Source organism: Typha angustifolia, chromosome 7, assembly GCF_048772165.1.
Source record: "Typha angustifolia cultivar Huaian chromosome 7, ASM4877216v1, whole genome shotgun sequence".
NCBI classification, from domain to species: Eukaryota; Viridiplantae; Streptophyta; class Magnoliopsida; order Poales; family Typhaceae; genus Typha; species Typha angustifolia.
In genome coordinates, this window is record NC_133245.1 from 12,468,667 (window position 1) to 12,489,346 (window position 20,680).

A 20,680-nucleotide genomic window follows, 5' to 3' on the forward strand; every position below is an offset into this window, starting at 1 on the left:
TCGTAGAGGAAAATGGTGGCTAGAGTTTAGAGATAGAGTTAAGGTTTCTAGATCTACTTCTAAGAAAATAAACGGTTATAATTAACACCTCTGTGTTACGAGAGAGACGATTCGGAATAAAAAAGAACGAGAAGAAATTTACTAACCGAAGTTCATTCAATGATGATAAATAAACCATTATAAGAGTAGATTATAGCGGGTCAAATCAAATTTGCTGTGCTAAGTTATCTTTTTGACTCAACTTAATCTAATCGGCTCACCTCTCGTCACTTAATTGTATTATTGCAAATCTAAGAATGAAATCCATTTAAATTGCAAAATCCCATATACGTCGCTCATGATAATATTATACAATTCGAACAAGCTAATAATTATATAGATCTAGATTCCTGTCTTCCAAGTGGAGCAACCGTCTCAGAATCCAATCGTTTACCAAATCACTATATAATTTAGACCATTAAATTCCTAAGATTGAAACTTATCAATACTGTTACCAAACTTTCAACAATCTACGACGTGGCAAGATCTCAGTAGCCCGTCAAAATGGTTGCAATAAAAGTCCCATTTTTTAAGGTTCTTTTCCGAAACGGCGCCTTCACCGCTTCTCCGCTGTCCAAAAAGATGGTCTTTTTTTACAAAAAAGAAAGAAATAAATAAAAAGATGGTCCTCGAACCGCAACCCGACGCACGTTCTCAAAGAGCATATCAAATCTAACCTTAATGTATAGATTAACACCTATACAAGTGATATATCGACCGTCCGAATTCCTCCATTTAACAACATGGACGGCAGAGATAATATCTTCATATAAACTATATTCTGCGCAAAGCTGGCGCGAAGGGAGGGCGCCACGTGTCTTCAGGCATCGTATGCGATGTCGTAACGGCGAATGGGGAATTCTGACCTTACAACCGACTGCCAGGCTCTCGTCGCGTCACTCTTTCCTTTTGTTTTCCATTTTCTTATTCGCCTCTTCTTACTCTCTCTCTCTCTCTCTCTCTCTCTCTCTCTCTATTGGGAGGATGGCGGAGAACAGTAGTGGGATGGAGGATAGCAACGACGACGGATCCGCCTCGTCGCCTCCCGGTGGGTGATTTCTTCTCTCTAGTCATCTCTTGGTTGCTGAATTCATGCCTTGGGGCTCGATATTTTTGGTTGTTTCTCTCTAGTTGTATTGTTCTTCAGGAGATTTTAGCTTTGTTCTGCTGAGATATGATGCCGGAGGTTGTCGATTGTGATGGTTTTTTTTTTTTAGTTTATTTGTTTATTTATTTTGGAGGGAAGTGGGGATCTAGTGAGATTAATTTTGTAGGGCTTCGCTGAGAAGTTTAGGCAAGTTGTAATTAGTTGGGGGAATTGATCTGTTTCTATTCCTTTTTTGGATGAGTTCCGATGATGTTCTAAGGTTAGTTAGAATAAGTTAATTGCAGAGAGCACATTGGAAGGTCTGACATTTACTTTATGACGAAGTTCTCTGATACGAAATTTGGTGACGTACTAACTTGTCTAGTTAGACGTTTCGTTTTATTTTTGTGGTATAGTTTTATGCTTGAATTCTTGGAGGATCTGTCGAAAGAGAGGTTACTAAGGAGTCATTATGTTCTAATTGAAAAGGTTCAATTTTGATGGAACTTATTTTTTCCCCTTTGATTTTCTCATGTAGTTGGTTGTTTTGCCGCACTTAAAATTTAAAAGAAACTTAGCTTTTAGGGGTAAGGAAACTTAAATACATGATCCTTCAGGCATATTTGTTAGGAATGTCTGTTTTTTGATAGGAAATTGTCTAGGAAAGCAGAGAGAGTGCGAGTGGAAGAGGGAGGTTGGATCGATAGTGAGAGTGACAGATGGGAAGGTGAGTGTGTATGCCTGTCCTTCATCCTCGTATACTTCGTTGTATCAACCTTGAGCCTGTCCCATGTCAGCCTGAGCATGATCTTGAACTTGTGGACGCTGGATCAGGTAGCATCTTGGTCATCTTGTGCTCTTCATTGGCCCTGACTCTTCGTGGATCAGCGACATCATGTCGTCTTGCCACCATGCAGTGCTCCCATTAGAGGCAGTGGTGTGCACCGACAATACCCGTCATTGTGTGTGAGAGAAATAGCAGTGGCTTGCTCCTAGGTGTAGAAAATGATGCAAGATGTGCCCTTACACCAATGACAATCAGGGTTTTTGATGAGGAAGGTGGTATGGATTGTCATGTGGAGGGTACTAGAGATGCTGGTGATGTTGAGAGGCTCGAAAGGGCCACATGGTAAGCCGAATTGACAATATGGTTATGTTCTCTTTAGTCTTTGATGTAGCCTAGGGATGAAGAAACATGATGATAAGAAAAAGATAAGGAGGTATCTAGATCTACCCCTAATGAGAAAAGATAAGGTCTCTAAGAATCTCTTTATCTGCCTCCAAATACTATTTTCATACTAGTATGGTTAAATAGATAGAAAAGATAGAAGATAATTCACTAATCCTTGGGGAAAAGAAAAAAATTAAATCCACAGATTTTGAGGGATAAAGAAGCGTGGCTTCCACTACAAAAGAGAAAAGAAATAGTCGGAGAAAAGAGAGGAAACGGGGAAGAGAAATAAATGTGGAATCCTCCACTAAAATATTATTTCTCAAATTTACATTCTTTTTCTTCTTCTTTCTTTTCGGAATTCCCATCACCTCTATATAGAGATGAGAGATTACGTTAAATCACAAATTGATCTTGTTCAAATTTTTATCAAATATGTAACTAAGCTAGGACTCTTTTAACTTAAAAAACAATCAAATTCTAACAAATTTACTTGAAAATAAATTAACAATCAAATCTTTTAAATTTTAGGAGTTTTAACTTAATTAGACACTCTAAAATCAAATCTAACTATTTAAAAAAATACATCTAAAAAAATGAAAACTAATTCCCATTGGTCTTTATATGTGAGTCATGCTATATGATACCTATCTTTATATATCTTTATCCCACCTTATGTATTAAGTATTATTCCAATCTAAGACTAATTTGATTTCAGTCAATCACGTTCTATTTAGTATTTACCTAATATGCATAGAGTTCTGCCTATTGTATATTCTATGGAAGGGTTGAATTGGACTCTATGCCGCTCTTTTGATCCCTCTTTCTTTTGTCCGTTTGTCACTGCCTCTTCTATCGGCCTTGTAGCTTATTCACTTATTAGCTAGTCTCCCTAATTTAATCGAATCTTAATTGTTAGAATATGTTATATAGCCTTAGTTTCACTTGCTTTTGAAGCATTGGTGAAAAGGGTCTACAAAGGTGGTAAGGGTGCAAAGACTATCAGGAGGTGTGCTAGTAGCAACCACCATTGAAAGAGTGCCTAATAGCTTAGTGATCGAGTGCTCTATTGCCAAGGGCAAATGGTGGGTCCTCATGAATGAAATAAGATTGTAGCCAATTTGATAATAATGGAGTGGTGTTACTTCTTTGATCGGAAGTTGGAACCAAGGTCTAGTTAGATATGAAATGGATGTTGTTCTATTGTTGATCTCATACATTACTTCTTTGGTCTGAACTAAGGAACTAGTTATATATGATGCTAGTAGGATGTTCTATCATTGATCTTAGATTTCTATATAAAAAATCCAAATCGAAGTTTGGAGAAGGGGAGGGAATTGTCAGTCTCGAAGGTTGAGGATGAAAAAATAAATGCAGGTTTATTAGTTTTTGGAGTGACAATATTTTCTTCTGTCACCCTTTTGTATTGAAATAAACATAATCTTATTCAGCTTCAGCTTCAGACCATTGTGAAAAAAATCAGACTTAGAGTGGTTTTGTGAAATCTTCAAAGATGTTAATTGGTCGGAGCATTGGATTTAGTTTAAACTTAATGTAATTCTTGAAACAACTTAATTCTTTTTTAGTAAAACTAGTATTTTAAAAAGTGTCCATGCCGGGGCGGCACGCCAACTGCCCCGCAAATAATGATGGCGGCCTCCACTTGGCAGCCAAGCCGTCTGGGCATACTTGGCGGGCCTTTAAATCACGTGGTGGACCACTAAGGCGTATAGAGGGCCGAGCGACCTTCTAAATGTTTTTGTGAGTCAGCTCGCAATAGCAATAGATCTGGATTTTGGACATATGTTTGGATTTTCAGTATCCGTTAACCCATTTACCATTTAAGAAAACTAACCTAATAGTTTTCACTCTTCTCACTCTTGGAGCCTTAACTTTTGATTGCTTCCCTCCCTCGACCTCCCTTGACCTCCCTCGTCGTCTCTGGCCTCCCTCTCTTGATCTCTCCGAGCGGGCAAGAAATCGACACCAGCAAGCGAGCAAACTAAGGTACCCCCCTTTTCTTCTTCTCTTTCTTCCCTTTTCAATCTCGATGGCCACATCCCAGTTTGGCTGCCAAGAGTGAAATGCTGCCGAGGTTTTTTCTTTTCCTACCCTTTCTCCTCTTTCTCCTTTTTACCATCAGCTTTCTTCGCTTTTTAGTTTCTTCACTGTTATAGTTATTAACACTTAATACTGTAGCAGAGTAAGGGTTTGATTAATTAACTAAAGAAGAAAGGTGGCAACATGTGTTGTTGTTAACCATTAAGATGCTCATTTCACAATTCTGATTGGCTATTGATTCCCAATATATCAGTTAGGGAGAAGAAATTCATAGAGATGATTAGGTAAGATAATTGGACTATGCACATGGTTAATGCAGCCTAACACTTAAGCAGAAGTTAGAATATTCATTTTTATTTAAATTTTAAAGAATGTTGTAGGGTCCAAATAAGTTTTTTGAAGCAGATATTTTGATTCTGCTGTTTCCAATTAGACTGCTAAGTTTGAAAGTACTTCCTTGATTGGTGAGTCCATAGTTATAGTTTCAATAGAAGAATATTGGTAGGTTGCTGAGTTCTAAATAATGGCCATTTGTACTAAACTTTCAATACAAGAAGAATGATAGGTTTCAATAGAAGACTTAGTGATATTTTTCATCATCAACATCTAGAAATTGGTGTTAGGCAAGTGAATTTTAGACTAGAGAGAGAAAACTGCTAAATTTATTAGACTATTTGGTAGGTATGAAAGGAATGCAGTATTAGGCATCTAGAAATTGGTAATATACACTAGAAATTGGTGTTAGGCAAGTGAATTTTAGACTTAGTGATATTGTTCTTTTGATAGGAATGCAGTGTATATATTTATTTAGTTATCTATTATAAATTTCAGTAGTGATTCTTTATTAGTTTATCTTGTTACAAAGAGAATTAAGTAGTGGTTGTGTTATCTTTCATTTCCCTGCATTTAAGATCTGTAAACCTATATATCACTTTTTAATATTGTGTAAAAGTTAAATATCATCAATGTGGTGTGTTTTTATCTTGATTGCGAAAAAATTGCAATAAGGAACAGGTCAATTCTGTAGTTGTTTAAAAGAGTGATTTGTTCGATGGTACTGGTGCAGCTTTTGAAACCTCGTTTTTTTAGTGGTAAATGACAGAAATCTTCCTAGGGCAAATACCATGCCAGGAGGAAGAAATAGTATTGAAACATCTGAGACATGTGCTGGTCCATCAACTCTGGAAAGATCGAGAACTGAGAGGCGTAGACAATGTAGTCCACATGATGACCCTGCAGCCCAACTATTTGATGATAAGATTTCTGCTAAAAAGAAGGTTTGAATCCTTATTTTTTCCGAAAATTGTGATTTATTTGATTGATGGTATTCATTTGACTTGCTTTTCTATCTCATGTTGGTTATTGCTTGACTTGCGGATATGAAGGATTGATAACTCTTAACAACTAACAATAATTCATACATGCTTTTGGGCCATTTTAGAAATTATTATATTTGCAGAAGTACATCTATGTCTTAATGCACGCGCACGCATGCACACACACAAATATATATATATATATATATATATATATATATATATATATATATATATTAAATCACACATAAATATAAACAAGGATTGTCGTTCTAGTGGCAGAGGATGTACCAAGACTATGTCAGTATGCCAAAGGCAAGGTAGGGCATGCCTTGCCAAGTCGAGTTAGTCGGTATTCGTTCGTGTGTTGCTGGTACAATCACACATTCTTTACCCACCTAAAATAGATATTAAGCATTTTTAGGGCTTAAAATAGCTTTTAGTGGGTAAATGAATTGTAAGCACAGGAATATGAGTCATTGAGGTCAGAATGAAAGTTCAACATTAAGATTAACAGCAGCTCCGACAAACAAAACATTGTTGTACTTTGAGATTTGTATGATTGAAACTAGGACGTAATAGGTGGCATGGCCCATTTGAGAGACCTTTTGGAGGTTCCCGAGGAAATAATGATTTCCTTATCCAACTACAGATGAATTAATTGTTCAGCTGGAATTTAGGCTCTCCAATGTCCCGAATAAATAAGAGGCACACTCTCTTACATTACACAGTAGTCAATAGTCAATTATCAATACTCGTAGACTATCTCAGGATGCCTATGCCTTTTGAGTAGAATTGTCTTTGCTGATAGTCTGCCAATTTTACTTTAACTTCATTCATATTTCACCCACTATAAACCTAGTATAGGAAATCTTTTTCTTATTGGTGCAAGCTTCATCTGCTTTCTACATGAAAATTTTGCATCAGGCTCTTCTGCTTTGTGCCGGAACTATATGTGACTAACAGTATGCAGTACACCTTTTTTTTTTTTGAAGACTACTTTGTAAATGCTGTATTTAAAATTTAGCTTACACCTCTGTATGAAGTTTCTCCCATCCTGATGATCATCTTGATCAGTCCTTCGCCCTCTTTAAATGCTTTCTTTTTCTTCTGATTTTAAGTTTCTTTTGTCCTGTATCTTTTGCAGTAGCTATGTTCTTACACTTTTCTTCTTTTTCTTTTTTTTCTTGGGATGACTTTTCTTCTTGCTCTTTCCCTTCCTGCAAGAAGTAAATGTATGTACAGTTTGTGACACACTTAAAAAAATCCTTCTGTTTTCTCTTAAATGCTGCAGAGGAAAATGTTGAACCGAATTGCTACGGTGAAAGATGATGGTACTGTAGTTGTTGATGTTCCAAGCAATCTAGAACCTGCATCAATTGATGTTGGTCCTGAGGATGTTTACGTCGAAGCAGCTGATGAAGAATCACTAGACTCAACAGACCCGCAGGATAGGCCTCCCATGCAAATTGTTATACTTATTGTTGGTACAAGAGGAGATGTGCAACCATTTGTTGCTATTGGAAAACGTTTACAGGTTAGCTTATTCTTATTTTAAGATTGCTAACAGTATGTCTTAATTGTTTACTACTTGCTATCTTTTTCAAAAACTCACTTGTATTATTAGTATATTAGTGTTGTCTGCATTACTCTCTTCAACACAAGTTTTAGGATGACATGCATTCTCGTTTTTATTTAATCTTCTCAATCAAACATTTGGAAACAAACTTTTGAGTGTGTGAGTTGCCTCCTCTTCTCCTCATTCTTGACAAGGTCAATGGGGGCACTTCATATTCTTGAAATTATTATACTGAAACTAGATTTGCGTAACATAGTCTAGTATCCTATTTGAATGAAATTTTAGCTTACTTGGAGTGAACGAATATTTTTTGTAGGTTCATAAATTTGGGTTCATTACTAGGACAATTGGGAAATTGCATTGAAATTTTCTTTTTCCACTGAACTCCCTAGTGGTCTACTATCTATCTTCGTAAATAATTTTTTTATAATATTAATGATTGTCATATTGATAATCAGATAATTTCAGCATTCTTAATCATATATTTTGAATTTGAAAGTAGTATAACATAGCAAAAGTTCTTACCTGTATATATGCTAGCCTTGTGACTTTGAGGTGTTGCCTTTAGTTTTGAAATTGTTCTACGTGGCATTCACAAAGTCACAAGTGAAAAACCTTGAGAAGAAGGATATGTAAAGGTTCCTTATTACTAATTGTAATTTTTGCAAACCTAGTAAAAGAAAGTTGTGGGTTATTTGGGATAAACCCCTTTTATTTCAGAAAACCCTTACCAAACAAGGGATCAGAAAATGGAATAAGAAAACGGTGTAAATCCCACTTATCTTGATATTTTTTTTTCAACTTTTTGTTAGGTAAGGAAATTGGGATATGTCACCCATTTCTTCAACACTCTAAATTATCAAATTACCCTTCCCAAAATGCCAAATTATTGAATTGTTATGGGACTATGATATACATTTGTAGTTGCTATAATATATTGGAAATTTAGAATATACTATTGAATTGTAATTTGACTATAATATAATTATTAATTACCAAATTGTAATGTTACTATTATAATATATTTTGCCACCCTTTAAAAAGTCTCAAATTAGTTTCTGTACTTATAATTAAGTAAGACTGTTAGTTTTTAACTGCGCGAAAATGATCAAAATACTCCATCATGTTTGTTAGACAAGACATGCAAGTTATTGAGATAGTATCACTAAATGACCAAAATAGTCATGACGCTTAGTTAACTTTGAAAAAAACTAATGGTCACACTTTAGTTATAGATATAGAGGCTAATTTGAAACTTTTTTAAGTACACGAGATAAAGTAATTTTAGGCATAAGTACAAAGTAGTAAGCTGTATTTAACCCTATAATATATTAGAATATGTTTGTACTCAGTTAACTTTGACAAAAAAACTAATGGTCACACTTTAGTTATAGGTATAGAGACTGATTTAAGATTTTTTGAAGTACACGAGATAAAGTAATTTTGGGCATAAGTACAAAGTGGTAAGATGTATCTAACCATATAATATATTAGAATATGTTTGTAGTGAAAATGTTCTAATATTACATGTCTTTGTGATGCTATATTGTGTAAATTATGATGAATTAAGATAAACTATTCTTTATCTAGAAATTCTAAAAATAATCATGATACGGTAATATATAGCTGTAAAATAAAAGGACAAATTATATTTAATTTGATACCTATTTCCTATCTTTTTCGAAAAAAAGAAATAAAATATCTATTTACAAAAATAGGAAAATGGAATAAGGTCAGTTTGATTATTATTTTCTCTTTTTCCAACTATCACAACTAAACACCATTTTATCCTGGTATTTTTATCCTTGCTCTACTCCTTTTTGCAACCAGACATCCAACAAGAAATTGGGATAAAAATTTCCTTTTCTAAGATAAGTCCTCATTTTACTAAACGGGCCCTTGTGGTTTGCTAGTATAATATAACTCAAACTTTGCAACATATGTTGATAATTGACATTGCCCACTAACTTTAAATTTTAGATTTATATTTTTAGTACCTTAATTTTTTTTCTTTATTATTTAAACTCTTTACCTCAGTACTGTTAATTCTTTTAATCCCAGCCAATAAATAGAAATTTAGAGTAACACTATATTACTATTAGCCAGGCATCTTACGTGGACAATGCTTGTTTACATCTTCTGATCTTATGTTTTAGTTAAATTACTCTCCCTTCCCTTATATTAACTTTTTAAAGCTTATCTTAAAATTAATTGCAATGAAAAATGACCTTCATGAAGTAGGAGATTATGTTTGGCTTTTTTACTTAGGAAGGTTGGAAAAATCAACCTATTTTGGTTTGATTTTGATTTCCATTTAAGTTTCTTCTCTAGGTGTCTTAAAAATTCAGAAAATTTGTTAAAGGAGAAATAAAACGACCTAGAGCATTTCATTATATTTTAACACATAGTTTGATGCTTTTGTCCTCTGTCTATTGCTTCACTTATTTGATCGAAATTTCTTAAAACAATAAATTGACAGTAAATATAATAGAATTGTGTTTCACCTTCAAATACTTCATACAGATCATATCATAACTTTTAAGTTAAGGTCATTTTACATAGAAAACATATTGGATATAGCATAGTTTGCATGTATTGAGTTGTAATTTATAGTGTTTGTTATTGGATGAAATGTTACATTTCTTCATTGGAGAACTAAAGTATGAATAAGAAGTATCAAAATCACCAAAGTATTAAAAAAAATGTTACGCCCTTGCTAGGACTCTAGCTAGCTAAAGGATTGCAGTGAAAATAAGTGGTGAACTTCAGTGTAGTCAACAAAAGTAACAATTCAAAACCTCAATCAGATATCAAGGATTTTTTAAGGATTTCTGAGTCCTTTTTTTTTTTTTTGGAATTAAAACCTCTATTTCACTGGACTAGTTATATCATACTTTCATTTTTTATCTATGAAGCTTTTTCTTTGTGAATGTTTTTTTTTTCAAGCATTTGATTCTCTATCAAATTGTGCTTGTCCTGCAGCAAAACCAGTTCAACTCTTCTTATTATCCTTTTTACATAGAAGTTAAAGAGGCAGCTTTTTTCACTCTCTTCCATATTTATCTGTCGGTATTGGCTCTCTCGGAGTTGAAGAAAGGGTAGAAGATAGAGAGATGTGCTATACAGGATTCAATATTCCCATGAAATTTCTAATTTGGTTGGGAAAAACTCTTATCCACACATTTAACTATACCTATTGGGAAAGTGTTTATCCTATTAATTTGCTTAAGCATTGTTGTGATCCAGATAGTCTATATATTTTTTTAAAGTTTTTCCAGACAATCAAAACTATAATTTGCTTAAGTATGAGTACTGTAATTTAGTTTTGAGTGACAGTTTTCATGAATATAAGCTGTCACTTTATGTACTAAAATGTGAAGTAAACTATTTCATGTCCATGAGTTTCAGTATGTACAATTAAATATTACTACTTATATATGCCCAAAAGTTCTTTTAAAACATGAAATGGAATAAAAATATTAGGAAATGAATTAGTTGTGTCCAAGCCATGTCAATGCATTCCGTTGGCACTGGCACTAGCCCTGTGCCAATGGCATGTGCGAACTGTGATAGGTATTGGCACGATATTAACTTATAATCAAAATATTGACATGAAAGCTTGTGGAACCTTTTTTATTTCCGTGTATAGGATTCTTCCATGAAAATTTCGCAAGACATTAAGAATAAGGAACTCAACATCTTTGTCTTATAGTGATTAAGATCGTTGGCCCAAAAAGAAGTCGATTGTAATAGTGGCATTTTTTTTTTCATTTCTAAGTGAAACAAAGTACAAAGTGTGATTAAATTGAACCTGGTTTCAGAAATCTTCTGTTTCTCACAGTGATGTTGATAGAACTTTGCTGCGAAAGTTAACAATATTGTTCGATTCAATAGATCATTATCCTTACAAAAATATGATATGCTGTTGATTTTGTGGCTTATTAGTAGTTCCTATTATGCATTGCCATCAACATGATGCCTCATTATTTGAATTTCCCTCTCTATCTGTTTTATAAGATGCGTCTTTTATTTGTTGAATTCATTGTCATGTACATACTGTACAGGGTTGTAATGTTGACAGGCTTATTTTTACGAACTTATGTGGTTGTTCATTTGAGCCCCTCTGAAGTTTGGATGAGTGTTGCTCATTGATGAAGTGACTCTGGGATACATTGAGTTTATTGATTTTGTAGCTGGCTGAGCAAATATCATTTTGCGTTCATTATTGTCTTTCTTGCAGGATTATGGGCATCGTGTTAGACTAGCAACTCACGCAAACTTCAAGGAGTTTGTATTGACTGCAGGACTGGAGTTTTACCCTTTGGGTGGAGATCCAAAAATTCTTGCCGAATGTATGTGAACTACATAGACTCATAATGTTTGTGTCTTACTAAGGGCTTATTAAGAACCCTGTGTTTTACTGAAGCTTTATTGACAGTACGGGCTTGGTAATTTGAGCAGACATGGTCAAGAACAAAGGATTTTTACCTTCAGCTCCATCAGAAATTCCTATTCAACGAAAGCAGATCAAGGATATCATATTTTCCTTGCTTCCAGCCTGCAGGGATCCAGATGTTGATACTGGTATTTCGTTCAGAGCAGATGCCATAATTGCCAATCCACCAGCATATGGTTAGAACATAAGTAAATTCATGTTTTAGAAGGCTTAAATCTTTATTTCAGTTGAGTTTATTTTTGGGGAAATTATTTTCAGTTGTTGAATTATCTCATTACTTTTTAACCTGGTTAAGCAATGCCCCTTTTATATTTTCATTGAGCAATTTGGGCATCGGAGAATCTGTGCACGACATTATCATAACATTGCCTCAAACTTGTAAAATATTTTTCCAATAGAACTGTAAGTACTTTTCCTGCATTTAATGAGTATATGTTTACCTGCTAGTTGATAACAATAAAAATGCTCTTTCACCATAGGTGCCAAGCAAAGAAGGTGATAAGTTTTGTTTTAATCAACTCAAAGCAGGTTCTTTTTTCAAACAAAAATGCAGGACTCATCTAAAAATAGAAAGAGTGCTATGAGAATAAAGTCAACATGGCAAGGTGTGAAATGAAAGTTCCCATTTATCATTTAGGTCTTTAAATTGGATCGTTTATTTTGACCCAGCTACCTTTTGTTTTACCTTTCGGCTTGCTTGTGCTTCAGAGATACTAGCACTCCATTTATTCAAAACTCCTGGGCTCTTGTTCCAGAGGTTTCCCTGTCTTCTTGGCAAGCTAATCTCTTCCCTAATATTTCTTTGTCTGGAAATTTGTGGATCAATCTATGGAAGCAGTTGTAAAAGTTCGTTATTTTCTGTCAAAGCTTTTTAACTTTGGGCTGTTGTCTTGGATGATCGTGATGATTTTTTATATTTGCCTAGAGTATTCATGGTACCCTCACATGCTTGTGGAAGATAAAACAGATATACTGTCTTACAAAATTTCTCCTTGTTGTGGCCTTATTTAAAGAAGACATGCTTATAGGGTCTTGTTATTTTTTGGCATATTGCCAGCAACTCAAATTGTTGTCCATGCTGTTGTTGTCTTTTCCCTAGATGTTCTTTCTTGCAGGCATCGTTCCAGTTGGCATACTACCAATGAACTTGTTGCAATATAATTAATTTCAGCTGTCATATTTCTCCTCAGTGTAACATGCTGTTCTAGTGCTCAGATTTGCCAAAATTTATGACAATAATTGGGAATTCTAGACTGATATAGGCATGATGTTGATGCCAGTCTATGTAGCCTCTCAAGGGTTCAATTCTGTTGGTATGCAAATACATGCTAACTTTCATTTACTTGACATATGATTTCACCTCTATCGGCTTCATTTACATGATTTCTGTTTACGAGCTTATCTCACAATTAGTGGCATGATCCTGTAACTCCTTTCAATTGATATCTATTCGTGGGCATCGCTTGATTGGTTTACTCATCCTTTTCTGGCAACATTCATATACTAGTAAATTAACAAAATTTTGACTTGTGTAATTGGTCAGCTCATGTGAACTGCCCTTCAAATTCCTGGATTATTGGGGAACATATGATTCTTCTGATGTTTCAGTTTTTCTTGATTCATGGAACAGACTGTAGTTCTTTTATGCACAATTGATGGTTCTTGATCTGATTACTGACCTGGGCCAATGTTTTTTCAGGACATACACATGTGGCGGAGGCACTAAATGTACCAATTCACATATTTTTTACAATGCCATGGACGTGTGTCTCTCTTCTCTATTTATTTTTATATTTGTCTTCTCTCTTCTTTCTTTTCCCATTCATTCTTGTCCAGCATTTTTCTAACCTATTGATGAAAGTGTCAAGTCATGTGAGTCTTTCTATTATTGTCAGGCCAACTAGTGAATTCCCTCATCCTCTTTCGCGTGTCAAGCAATCAGCTGGATATAGAGTGAGTTAATTTTGGCTGCTATCTGTCAAAAAAATTAATTTGATCTCTTTATTGACAAACGCAGACGTCACCTTGTGTTTGCTACAGATTAAGCTATTATAACTCTGCTTTGTTCAGTGCCCTCATTCTTTTTGTACAACTTCATCTTAGTCTTGTGCATCATGCAACCAGTAGTTTTAGAAAAATGGATGGCATTCATAGTGCAAAAAGTTTTTATCTCACAGATTGTCCCGTTGTCATGTTTTTCTCCAGTGTTTCACTGTTTAGATATTTTTAATACTATATGCAATGAGTTAATATTGCATTCCTATACCTTTGATCTTATTATGAATGTTCAAAAAGCTTTATTCTATTTCTTTTTTTATATCTGCATTAAAGTATGTTTCTCGTCTTCTTTCTTATTATCTGATGAATTGTGTCATTTCTGCAGCTTTCGTACCAAATTGTTGATTCTATGATTTGGCTTGGGATACGGGACATGATAAATGATTTTAGAAAGAAAAAGTTGAGGCTGCGACCTGTCACTTACCTAAGTGGTGCACAGGGTTCAGCCAATGACATACCTCATGGATATATTTGGAGCCCTCATCTTGTTCCCAAACCAAAAGGTCTCTATCACTTGTGTTCTCATGCTTTGGCTTGATTAGATTTCCATAAATGTAGAAATTTAAATGCATGCATTTAGAGAAGTACTCTCAATGTTAGCAAATTGGAAGCAAGTCTATTGTTATATTGATTTCCATATTCACAACTTTGTTATGCATGTAGCAATGTACTTTATTACATATTTGTAGGACTCCTTTTTTTTTCTTTCTTTTACTTGCCTTCCTCAATAGATTATTATGTTGCTTATTTCATCCGTAAAGAGATTTTTTTTAGTTTGCAGATTGGGGTCCTAAGATTGATGTTGTCGGATTTTGTTTCCTTGATCTTGCGTCCAACTATGAACCTCCTGAATCACTTGTGGAATGGCTCAAAGCTGGTGATAAGCCTGTTTATATTGGATTTGGTAGCCTTGTAAGTACAGTTATCTGTTATTACATGTTTACGATTGCCCTACATGACAGATTATATACTTGTGTACTGTGATGTTACTTCCACTTGCTGCAGTCTTTTGTAGTGTCAATGTTATGTTGCAAAGCTTTGTCAAGGGGAGAAACAGTGAATCAGGACTCAGGAGAATTTTAAGAATCAGGAAACATACTTCTAGTAGTTCATCCAAAAGTTTTCTCTAGATAACATCTGGACTTGTCCTAAATCAACCTACTCCATAATAGGGTTCCTCTAACAGTTTAACTTAAACATGGTTCCAAATAAATGAAGGAACAATTAAACACTTTGAGACTTTTTCATGAGTGAAATTCCGAGTTTCACAGAGAGCTCTATAAAAGAACAAGCAGGTCTCTCTAGCAGCAAATTTATAACTACTTAAAAGATTTCATAATATGTTCCTATAGAATTCAAGCACACAATCATACTCAAAATATGGTATAAGAACCTGCAATGGGAATTACTAAAAAAGATTTAATTTTTTTCTAAGAAAACATACTAAATTTTACTCATAGAAGTTTAATATCAAGCTAATCATACTTCCTAAGGTTAGAATCTTAAAAGAGGTCAATTTCTTTGCCCCAAGCTTGACCTCAAGAGTGTTGCAGATTTTCTAATAATCGAAGCAGCGATTGATGGCCCTTTGACACAAACTTCTCCTGCAACAGTGCATGCCAATGTAGGCAATGATGGTTCTTTTGACGGCACATAACCCGACGTACCGTAGGTCTACTTGTTCTTCTTGCCCAAGTCGCTCAAAAAAATTGAGCTTTTTATCTTAGTGAGTTTATTCTTCTCACCAAGTATTGAAGTTGTGTGCCTTTAGGGTCAATGTGAACCTTTCTACAGGCAGACAGATGTGGGAGGGATGAATTTGTGCAACAGAAAGCTCAATCTCAATGGATTGGAGCAACAAGGCCCCTCTATCACTTACAATGCCTTGTTGCATAAACTACAAAGGAAATCTGCCATTGTTGATAAGGGATTGGAACCTCAAGGTGCATGTGGCTGGTTGTAGGGTATTGTCCAGTAGCACGGGCCCATGCAGGATACCTAAATTCTCTACTTCCAACCCACTGGAGAATTGCTTTAACAAGTTCATGCAGTATTCTTTGCCAGGCCATCAGACTGACATTCATCGACATCTAATTTTGTTTTCTTAATTGATTGCTTTAGTTGCTGTTTAGCTGTATTGGAATGTTCTTTTTATCAACTCAATCCTTTTGCTAATCATGTGTATTTAGTGGATTAGCAACTTTAGGATCTCTTATGTGATTACTCTTTGATTCATCTTATGTTGGCAATCTGCATAATACTTATCTTTAACAACTGAAAGTTGTGTTTATACCTTGATTGAAGCCAAAAAATAATCTCTTGTGATTGGTATCCTGAGCATTTATGCAGCTTGAAGTGCAACAATGTTGTTTTCTGGATTATTCTTTTACAGAAATCTTATCTGTAGTTAAATATTGCTAGAAGAAACGGAAGGCCCTGATTAAGTGGATATTAATGAGTGGCCAGAGAGGAAGCCTGCAACTCATGTTAGGCCAAATTGGCTGTGTCGAGATGCTCAAATTTAGTGATAGCTGCACATTATTCTGCAACTATGTACGCAAAACAATAACATGATATGCACATGATATGAGGTTGCAAGTGCATTTGAAGGTAGTGAAACATCAGCTAAGTACTTGAGAATATGCAATTTTTATCAGTTACTTTCAACCTCCAGACACTGTATTCTTGAATAATTTACATCTTGAATAGAGAAAATGAACCTAACCTTGTTATTCGGAGTTTTTGACAAGTGTGGAGTCACAAATTATTATTTGAATTTTAATGTTTTGTTATGCACATGCTTTCTGATAATGTGAGATATTGATGTCCAAGATCTTGATCTTACTCTTTTTCTGCTCTAGTTTTAGTTTCTATGTGACATTTTGATGTAATATTTTCATATTGCCATAATTGACAATCTCTTCAATATTTTTGGTGATACCATAGCCTGTGCAAGAGCCAGAAAAAATGACTAAAATCATTGTGGATGCACTTGAAATCACTGGACAGAGAGGCGTCATTAACAAGGGATGGGGTGGTCTTGGGAATTGTAAGCTTTTGGTTTCCTGACTTGTCATAGGAACTATTTTATAGGTGTCTTCTGTTTTTTGGCATGCACAATTCTTGTCACATCATTGACTGAAGGTAGTTTGCCAGTGGCAGAACCCAAGGATTTTGTATATCTGCTGGACAATATTCCCCATGACTGGCTCTTTTTGCAGTGTAAGGCAGTGGTAAGGATTTGATATGTTCCTTCAAAAAGATGCTATTGAGTAAATACGTAGTTCTTCCATTTGTACTCCTACATGTGGAACAATGCTTGAGAAAATTTAAAGCTCCTGAGAAAATAGAGCTAGCTTTTTTAAAAAAAAAACAATTTCAGTTGCAATAATTCACTCCACGTGTTATGATTTTAATGGTAGTTTCACACTACCAATAATTGAACATCTTTTGGCTGATGTAAGTATCTTGTTTTACACACTGTAGAACAAGTGCGCAGTCAGCATAGAAGAGTATGTATCTCAAATAAATCCTTGGAGCTGCTTGTGTGCAAACAATTATAGGTGCCAACCTGCTCTACATAATTCCTAACTTTTTATATTATATTCCCTGTAGTATCACTAGGAATATCTTTTCAGTTTTAGCAAGGACACATATCCAGAAGTACTTGCATTTATCCAACCAAACCACTGTTTTGCTGATTACATTAATAGTCAAAAGCAATTATTTGCAAATTTGCATTAGCTATTATTTTTTCAATCTCTGATGACAACCGTCTACAGTTCCTGATTGTATAATGATCTTGTAGTACATGAAGTCATGGACACAGCTTTGCTGACATATATTATGATTTTTGTCTGAGTGACTCATTCTCTTCTTGCTGCTTGAAATAGAGTTCTCGTACAAGCGCTTTCGAAGAGGATGGGAATGATCTATGCAGAAAAGATTATAGCTTTATTCCAAATTTTCTTCTATTACCATTACAGTTATTTTCTATTAGTCTACTGAGAGATGGAATTCTATGGTTCTTGTTAGTTGATCCTTCCTCAGATTCCGGGTTGTTACTTTTGTAGTAAAAGCATGGGATTGCTATGGATCAGGACTTTTATAGTCTTATTAAAAATATAGTATCTATCCTTGTTCTTGTCTCGAGCAATTGCATGAGAATTACGAACACTATAGTCTTTACATTCAAGTTGGGACAAATAGAAGAGTTCCAAAATGAGATATAGGAATGAGGTTACGATACATAATAATATTAGAATTTTCCTCTGACCAGAAGGTGTCGGCAAAATGTCAAGCAGAAGTAAAATATTGAAAGAGCTCAAATACATCATGGTACTTTGGTTGAGATTAAGAGTTGAATAAGATTTATACAGTGGAAACAAGAAACATAGAGGTTTTTTCACATATATCCGTTTTCTTAAGTGCTCATTTGCATATTTACCCTTCATGAAATAGGAACCGCATATCTTCCATAGTAGAAATTTAATGTTTGAATTATGTACCCACCCAATAGCTATATCTGATTTGAACTTGTAAAATAATTTTATGCCCTCATTGTCAGATTTTTTTTTTTCTTAGACTTGAATCATGTGCTTATAGGCTAACTCAGTTTACTCTTCTCAGGTGCATCATGGTGGTGCTGGAACAACTGCTGCTGGCCTTAAGGCAGCGGTAATCTCTCACTATGTGCCCCTGTAGACTAGGGCTAGTCTGGGTGTATCCATGTAGACTAGCTTGTTTTCACTTCTCACATTTTACTATAAGTAGTTTTGCAATGATATTCTTTTCTGTTATGCAGTGTCCAACAACTATCGTACCATTCTTTGGTGATCAACCGTTCTGGGGTGACCAAGTGAACAGTAGGGGGTTAGGGCCTCCACCGATACCTATTGATCAGTTCTCGTTGCAAAAGTTGATTGATGCAATAAAATTCATGATGGATCCAAAGGTAAATGTTAGTTTAGGAATTTGGAGAAATGGTCCCCTTAGTTTGGAAATTTGTACTTGTTTGCATTGTCGCATCATATGAGCTCTGTTACCTAGTACTTACTCTGTTTACTTCTAACTTGGTTCCTTTAGAAATAGATACAAATAAAATGTCTCTACTTTGTAGCAGTAAGGAATTGTTGTTCTTTCAGACCATTATTGTTGTTAATGTTAGTGTTGCTATTGTTGTTATTGTTACTATTGTTTGTCTCAGATAAACGTGGTTCATAGTGGCTTGTTATTTTCTTAAGCTATTATGGTGTCAGGTAAATGGTGGTATTACAAACTAGAAAATTTTGATGATATATGTGCAACAGCAAGATGAAAGTGCGACCTCGAATATCAACTCACATAGTTATCCTGGCCATATGTCCTAAAAATGTGCACCAACTTCCAAGGATCTTTCAAATACATTACCTATATAGTTTGTTGAAACACTACCGTGATGTTCTTTCACCTTATGCCAGGCCGTAATTGGGGAATTTTGTTCTCATTTTGCATACCCTCTCTTATCTGTAACCAAAATTTAAACTTAGGGCTTACTTTTTCTGCTTCTCCATTCTGGAATGACTTACCTGCTGTCGAACAAGTGACTCATCTGTCACGTTCATTATAATCTGTAGAGAGTAGAACGATTATTAGAGAATTAGAAGCCTTTTTGAGCTGCCTTATTACACAATCATTTGACTAGGTTTCTTCCTTTGAACAGCATCTTCTTATTTCCTCCTCTAATAGTACAAGAAAATGAGCCTCAAGCCCTATCATTTTCTCTTGTAGTGGCTAATCATTTATTCTTGCAATTGTTTCCCAGAATGTCATTACAATCACCAAGCGGCAAATGTCCTGCTACTCCAACTATCCAAGGGAAATTTTTAAAATTCCCAATGTATAGTTGTTTGTGTTGTTACTGTTGGATTTCTTGACTATTGTTGTCTCTAAGTGATTTAGAAAAAAGAAATGAAGTTTGGTTTGGATGGAAAATGCTTCCTAGATTTTTGGCTGATACCTGAAATTTTGCTATCATTTCCTGGAAGAATATGAGGATGTTCCATGCCAATTTATTTACAAATGAGAAGAATTGCATTCAGAGTTGACGTGATGTATTTTCCTTCTCATTTTTATGCAAGTGGAGTCCTAAGGTAGTGAGATTCTTTCCTGAGTTTGTTCCAACCTGCAAACACCCGGTTCACTGGTTCACTGCTAGCGGGTTGGAAATTGGCACCTATAGGAGATTCATGTTTAACTTTTATGCCACTATTTTCCACTCTATTCCCCAGAAAAGGAACACGAATTTTATTTTTCATGTAGTACTATGTGGAGATCTAAGTGTCTTAATTGTATGGACCACAAGGCTCGTAATTGACATATATGTGAACTCCTCCAATGAGGAATATTTTGCTTTTTGATGTTTTGGTTTTAAATTTGGCTTACCACTATCTTCAAAAGGTACTGGTGCTTTTTTGTCTTTTTAGTTGCAAACTTTTATCATTCTCAGGTGAAGGAAAGGGCTGTCGAGCTGGCTAAGGCCATGGAGTCTGAAGATGGAGTGACCGGAGCAGTAAAAGCATTTCTGAAACATCTTCCCCCGAAATTGCCAGCTCAAGCTTCTCCAGCGTCGTCGAGCTTCATATCTCCCCTTCTAGGCCCTTTAAAAAATTGTTTTGGCTGTTCCTGATTCTCACACTTAACCTTTTCTTGTGAGCACCCATTACATATCATTCTTTGAGGCCCAAAAAGAAGCAATTTATTTTGACTGTACGATATAATGTTGTCATTTTTATTTTTATATTTAGAGCTGTAATTTGGCATGAAATGAGAAAATAGGTTAGCACGCTGGTGCCCTTATTTTTATGTCATGTATCATTTTACTCTAAATCTTAGTCCTTTCGGATCTGAAGGAAAAATTATTAGGTTTGCAATT

At 35.0% G+C, this 20,680-nt stretch overlaps 1 protein-coding gene across 4 annotated transcripts; it reads left to right on the forward strand.

Moving 5' to 3' along the window:
* Positions 1-934: 934 nt before the first annotated feature.
* On the forward strand, positions 935-20,678 carry LOC140762182 (sterol 3-beta-glucosyltransferase UGT80A2). 4 transcript variants are annotated; one of them, XR_012104705.1, is made up of 15 exons: positions 935-1,087; positions 5,448-5,635; positions 6,969-7,211; positions 11,494-11,605; positions 11,715-11,885; positions 13,409-13,472; positions 13,605-13,662; positions 14,093-14,270; positions 14,549-14,679; positions 16,714-16,816; positions 16,924-17,000; positions 17,254-17,330; positions 18,397-18,444; positions 18,572-18,721; positions 20,255-20,394. XR_012104705.1 is itself a non-coding variant. In XM_073099812.1 (14 exons), exons 1-14 carry the CDS (start codon positions 1,024-1,026, stop codon positions 20,432-20,434), a joined length of 1,767 nt encoding a protein of 588 aa, XP_072955913.1. In that variant the 5' UTR covers positions 935-1,023; the 3' UTR covers positions 20,435-20,678. The 4 variants fall into 4 exon arrangements, 2 of the variants coding, with proteins under 2 accessions (XP_072955913.1, XP_072955914.1); XR_012104706.1 differs by lacking the exon at positions 17,254-17,330 and having other exon boundaries at positions 16,916-17,000; XM_073099812.1 differs by lacking the exon at positions 17,254-17,330 and having other exon boundaries at positions 20,255-20,678.
* The last annotated feature ends 2 nt before the right edge of the window (positions 20,679-20,680 follow it).